Source organism: Zeus faber, assembly GCF_960531495.2.
Source record: "Zeus faber genome assembly, chromosome: 5".
Taxonomy (NCBI): domain Eukaryota; kingdom Metazoa; phylum Chordata; class Actinopteri; order Zeiformes; family Zeidae; genus Zeus; species Zeus faber.
In genome coordinates this window covers 34,537,004-34,543,735 of record NC_137192.1, presented here as the reverse complement: position 1 = coordinate 34,543,735, position 6,732 = coordinate 34,537,004, and the positions used below count along the sequence as shown (strand labels likewise).

General features: G+C 48.4%; 1 protein-coding gene across 1 annotated transcript; it reads right to left on the bottom strand.

Moving 5' to 3' along the window:
• Nucleotides 1-347: 347 nt before the first annotated feature.
• On the bottom strand, nucleotides 348-5,885 carry LOC307230740 (von Willebrand factor A domain-containing protein 1-like; the record flags this gene model as incomplete). Its single annotated transcript, XM_080001177.1, has 5 exons — nucleotides 5,555-5,885; nucleotides 2,738-3,292; nucleotides 1,404-1,724; nucleotides 770-1,045; nucleotides 348-637 (listed from the first exon to the last, which is right to left on the bottom strand). The coding sequence occupies exons 1-5, from the start codon at nucleotides 5,622-5,624 to the stop codon at nucleotides 348-350; spliced, it is 1,512 nt and encodes a 503-aa protein (XP_079857303.1). The 5' UTR covers nucleotides 5,625-5,885.
• Nucleotides 5,886-6,732: the final 847 nt, after the last annotated feature.

Below are 6,732 nucleotides of genomic sequence, written 5' to 3'. Positions count from 1 at the left end.
AACAGGTTATCAATAAACCAAGAATCCAATAGAGTATCAAGATGGACTGGATGTATAACATAAAAAAAACATAGTAAAATCTGCACAGGTCATGTGCTGCCTCTTATTCTGCCATCATATTCCTTTAACCTAATTTCTCCACATCATCTGCTGGAGTGATGCAGAGGGTCATTGCTAACTGAGTGAGTAGGATCAATCAGAAAGTAGAGAGGGAGAGACAGACGGGGGCAATTAGGTTTGAGAACATCTTGTTCTTGAACTTAACGAACCACACAAATTATGTGCAAAAATAATTTCATTTATTAAAACAACGAATTCCAGACAGAGCCAGGGGTCGGCGTTGAGCTCTACAAATCAGCCTGTTCGGCTGTGGTGCAGCACAGTCCGTCCCCCCGCCCCGTGCCGTAGATGGGGGCCACGCAGATGCGGCTGCTGGGGGCCACGTGTGTGAGCTGCACGGAGAGAGATCCAGGAGGCAGACGCATCGCCCTGGACGAGGCTCGCAAGCTGCCCCCGGTGTCCCCGCCCTCCCAGCGGAGCCAGTAGCCTCTCAGGCCCGCCTCGCCGCCCCGCCACCTCACCCGCACCGCCTCTCGCCCCACGGGGGTCAGGTCGAGGTCCACCAGGGTAGGCAGGGCTGGAAAGAGGGACACGCGGAAGGAAATAGGTGACGGGGTAAATGACCTCGGCCGTCAAAGCTGTCCTGGAAGAAGCCCAAAGTGAACTCACACGAAAGACACTTTACTTTACACATCTGCGCTCTCCATACCTGGCTGGGTGCACGCTCTCACAGACAACGCCCTCCCTTGGCCCGTGGCATACACAGCGCTGACTGTGACCAGGTACTGGGTGTCCGGCTCCAGGTCGGTGAGGAGGGTCGAGTTCTCGTAGCCGTTTACCGTCACTACGTGCACCGGCCCCCTCGGAATGGCTCCGTACTCCACCTCGTACCTCTGCACGCGAGCGGGCTGCAGGGGAGCCCAGCCGACACGGATCTGGCGGGGACCGGAATCCGACACCGAGACCACGGCCGGACTTAGAACCTCTGACCGAAAGGAAAGAAAGAAACTGCTGAGATGAGTACATGTGAATGGAGGAAGACGTGTTCAATGTTATTGGACGTTTGAATGATTGGGAGAAAAAAAAACAACAACCCTGCAGCTCTTCAATCTTTTATCTGGAATATACGTGAAGAAAGTAGCGACGCTTCGTCAAGTGTTCAGGCCACTGAACGTCTGAGTCGACTTTGAATCTTTCCAATTTTTCCCTCTGAGCCGCTGCTTTGGGTTTGAACCTGCCTCTGACCGGTGCTCTTATTGCATCCAGCTCCCCACGTCGAAACCAAAGCGGCGGGCCGTAAACCCACAACGCCCACCCCGTCCCGTGCCGGCAGAATCCCTCACCGGGCAGAGTCGTGAAGGTGACGGAGAGCGTTTTGAGGGGTGTCTGGTTTGACTCTGGAGTGAGGGACGCCGTGTAGGTGGTGTCCGGCCGCAGGTCGGTCAGCTCCTCCCAGGTGGAGCCCCCAGACAGGGTCCGACTGTGCTGCCGCCCGGAGACACAGCCGCCTCCGGCGCCGTCGCGGGGGGCTCCCGCTCCCTCCCGGACGCAGTGGTAGCGCAGCCGGTAAGAGCCGCTCTGCGCGCTCAGGACGGGACGCCACTGCAGCACGGCGCTGTGCCAAGTCAAATGGGCGACGCGCAGCCGTTCCGCGCGAATGATTTCTGCAGATAAGAAAACGGGCGAGGGAGGGAAGTGGCGTGAGAGAGTGAGAGAGAGTGAGAGAGAGAGAGAGAGAGAGAGAGAGAGAGAAAGAGAGAGAGAGAGATGGAGAGAGAGAGAGAGATAAAAAAACAAAACAATACAAGGCCACTGGAGGGAAGGGGACGGGGAGGGAACAGGCTGTAATTGACAATCACCACTTCTCTCTGAGAGACGCTTCCGTGGCGGCTCCAGCAGCCACCGCAGTAATTGCTCAGCCGCTCCTGTGCTCCGGCGTTACTCCTTGTGCTTCTAATGCCCTAAATTAAATGCTTTGTGTCCGCGCTGGAATTCATTATTTCCTGCATGATTAAGCCGTTTCCCAGACTGGCTGGTTTTGCTTCCAGGGGGCCTTGAGTTTAGAGTTTGACCCGAAACCTTTTTCTGTGATGACCCCCTGCTCTCGCTGATCACTGGCTGCTGGGTTTAATTGCCTGCGTGTAAACGTCCCTGCGTGTATTCTGGCTCATCGTGTCACCATCATCTCCTCCTCCTCCTCCTCTCTCCATTGGCAGGGGTTGCAGACTGCCGAGGACCCAAGAGGATTATGGGATGGATGATAGTTGTATACTGTATACTGTATGTGTGGCGCACCGAGCACTGGTTTGTGTTTGAGCCCGCGAAGAGCCCGGAAAGGAATGAACTGTGCTTATTTCATCACCTCATTGAAGGTGTTCAAGGAGCATCATATCGTGTGTGTAGTTACACATGATGTACGTGTTACAGTTATTTTTCTGTAAAGCTCAGCCAGTTATCCTCAATGTACACTTCCTTCTGCTGACATTTGAATCCGGTGACTATTCAATTGCCAATACATATCCGTCTATCTTTTCTAAACATTTTTTAGTCCCCAAACACACAGATATACGCACACGCAGACACACACACACACACACACACACACACACACACACACACACACACACACACACACACACACACACACACACACACACACACACACACACACACACACCAATAATGGCCTCCCTTAGGTCCCCTGTGATGATGTTGATGTCATCTATGTCCACAAAGTAGAGGTGGGACTCGATGGGCGGCGTCACGGCCCTGTGCAGCAGCTGGTAGTTCCCGTGTCCGGTCGACACGGCCAGAACGGCCACACCGCTGTCCTTCAGGTCGGACATGAGCTGCTCCACATCTCCGGGCTGCACGCCGTCGGTCAGCCACAGCAGAACCTGGGGGAGCGGCGTCCCGTCCCCCGACGCCCCCCCGGGCGGGAGGAGGCGCCGGGCCAGCCGGAGGGCGGCCTGGGTGTTGGTGTCTCCCTGCAGCTGCCTGGTGCCCAGCAGGGCGGCCTGCAGAGCCGCCTGGGAGCTGTGGGCGCGGAGGCCGAACTCCAAGCGGGGCCTGGTCCCCACCTGCAGCAGCCCCACCCCCACCTGGCCCCGGCCCAGGGAGAAGGGGCGGAGCAAGCCCGCCAAGAAGTCCAGCAGGCGTTTGAACTCGTAGGACGACACGCTGCCCGAGGAGTCCAGCAGGACCAACACGTCCCCCTCGCAGCAGTTCAGCACTGGCAGAAAGGGAGGACAGCGTCGATGTTAATGAGGTGACATTAAAGTGTCGCTTCTGCTGTTGCTCACGACAGCTGATAGTTCTGACGTGAAAAGTAGTGTTTTTCCCCGGGAACAAAACAATCGGAATAGCTGTGGCTTGAGGAGTGACTGAGGAGCCGAACGGTGTCATTTACGCCAGACACGACCGCCTGGGTGGGATGGGAGCACAGGTGGACGGAACCCTGTGCTCCCCACAGTCACTGACAGTGTAAAAATCCTAAAACAAGGAGAGTGAGCGCCCGCAAACGATAACAACGGTAAGAGCCGGTGGATGCCATGGAATGAGACAAGATGCGCCGCGGCGGACGGATCACTTGTCCAAAAGTGCACGGCAAAATATCGAGGACGGAGGGAGATGAACGAGGAGGGGGACGGACGGCGCCACTCGGGCGGGGGCTCCCGTCGCTGATATGAACACGTAATGGCCGCCGCAACCTCTTGCCTCGCTTCTGAGAAGCAATTATTCCCCCTTTCATCAGGGAGCAGCCGCGCGGCCCAAACGATTTCCAGGAAGAAAGAAAAATCTGCCTAAAAGGCGGAGAGCAGTAGCAGCAGTGATGCGTCCTTCTCCGGGTGAAAGGGACTGAGATCTCAAGATAATCATGTCGTGAAATGGAACAGATCTGATCGCAAGTGTGGGCTCGTACTGTAGCTCAGAAGAAGAAACAGAGATGAAGAGATTGTTTGTGATAAGCCCGTGTTCTCTCTTTGCGTCCTCACTGCGTGCATGTGTGTGTGTGTGTGTGTGCATCTGTGTGTGTGTGTGTGTGTGTGTGTGTGTGTGTGTGTGTGCGTCGGTGTGTGTGTGTGTGTGTGTGTGTGTGTGTGTGTGTGTGTGTGTGTGTGTCTGTGTGTGTGTGTGTGTGTGTGTGCGTGCGTGTGTTTGGGTGTTCTGCCGCTTGCTTGGTTCAGGGCCTCCTGCTGCTTCCCCAAACGCTCATATTTCATATTCCTGAACCCAAAATATCAGCCGGTCCACCGCAGCGCTGAGGCAGCCGTCGCCTGGCTTCTCATTCCATTCCCTGTGTTGTGCCTTGGGTTGTCAACATGATAACTTGGCTAATAGGTCATAATACTAATTTTAATTATTGCACGCATCATGAACTGCTACTGCGTTCGGGGAGGGTTAAATGGGAAAAATGATGATTTGATTTGGGAGTTTGATTCTTGGTGACTCCATTAAGAAAGACGAGGCTAATTAGATGATGGTTTATATGGAAACCTTTACCTGCACAAGCATAGAAAAACAATGGCACTTCTATAATATCAAGTTATAATTATGAACTACATAAATTATCGAAATTCAACATGGCATCAGGGACACAATGAAACAAAAAAGACATCTAGTGCCTTGATGACACTCAATCAAATTTAAAGTCATAATGAATTAGTTCTCTGCACATGTTTTCTCCAGTATTTTTGTTTGAATTCACTGGTAATAAGCAGGTTGATGTGTCTTGATGTAAAAACTGTTATTTGTTTGTTATACAACTCTTAAAACAACCCAATCGAGACATTACACTGATATAGACCATATTTCAAATAACATTCTCAAACGCTGTTTTGTGGAAGTGGGCTGTAGTGGTAGTGAGTCCATTTAGAATGGAGGCTCTGCTTAAATAAATAACCATATAAACAATATAAATAAGTAAATGGATAATGTGATAATAACCTGTAATACTTCCACACACTCTTTCTTTCGGAAAATGCCATGCACTGCACGTCACAGTGTTGAACCTGCTGTGAGAGGCTGCACACAGGCTGTAACTTGCACTGCCCAGCATCCAAAAATAAATGTACAGTGAATATAGGAAACATGACGTCATCAGACTCCATTGTGCAGTTATTGGCACTTGGTTCTCTGCTCATATAATAATAATAATAATAATAATAATAATAATAATAATAATAATAATAATAACAATTATTATTATTATTATTATTATTATTATTATTATTATTATTTTCATCATCATCATCATCATTATTATTATTATTATTATTATTATTATTTTCATCATCATCATCATCATCATCATCATCATCATCATCATCATTATTATTATTATTATTATTATTATTATTATTATTATAACATTTTTAGGCCGAGACATTGAACGATCTATATCATTCCAAGTTATATTTGAGCTTTAAGATCGTAGAATCGCAGAATCCATCCATCCCTGTGGATGTACACTGCAGCAGACACTGTCACTCACCTGTGTCAGGTGCTGCGGTCTGCAGGGTGCAATGTGCCAGTACCAGGGTGACCAAGGCAAGTAGGAACATCCTCGCCAAAGATAAATATATGAATAAAAGTAAAATATAAAAAATAAATACGAACAATAAAAATAAAAGACGCCGACAGCTCTGTTTAAAAGTCACCAAATCGTCCAACAGCCGAAACTGGATTTATCTTAACCGCTGACCGTCGCACAACTGCAACAGCGTCAGATATTTTATTTTATCTTATTTATTTATTTTTTACTCCCAAAGTGCGTGACGCCAAATTAAAATTTAAATGATCTCCTATTTCCACGAACAGCTTGCGTTTCCTTCCCTGCAGACCTGTGCTCTGGTTGCGTTTCTGCAGGCACCGTCCGTCTCCGCCTGCAGGAAATGAAAGTTTCCTGGTGCAAAAGAAAAAGGCTTTGCAAAAGTTTCTCTCTCATTTCTCGGTGGATGGAGCTGCTCCTGTTCCGAGTTGATCCCCCCCCCCCCTTCTTCCTCCTCCACCTCCTCCTCCTCCGCTCCTCCACCCTCCTCCCTCTCCCGTTCTTCCTCCCTCCTCCTCCTCCTCCACCTCCTCTTCCTCCTCCTCCTCCTCATCTTTGTCTGCCACAAAACACTTTCTACACTTGCTCTTCATTCAAAGCACAAGCATCTTTATCACCACAAATTATTACTCTTAACTGATGCAATATGGATATCATTATTTCATATACACACACACGCACACACATATATATATATATATATATATATATATATATATATATATATATAGATGAAGTAATGATATTGATGCCATGGAATATATATATACATATACTGTATATATACTGTATATATATATATATATATATAAATATATAGGTTATTTGTCATACAGTCATACATACAGTATATGCAGTGAAATGTCATGACACCTGGTGATTACGCACAATAAGCTCTATAAGCTCTAAAAATACTAAAATGTGCGTAACCGACACGAGGTGCTCGCGCAAACTGCATATATATAATATATAATACCATATTATGGTGTGGTGTAAATCGTGTCCTATTACCATTACCTGTAGTAGATTAAATCTAATACCTACCCTCATGTGCTAATGAATTCCTTTTTATTTGTATGTACAGAAAAAAAAGAAAGAAAAATTATATATATATTTATTTA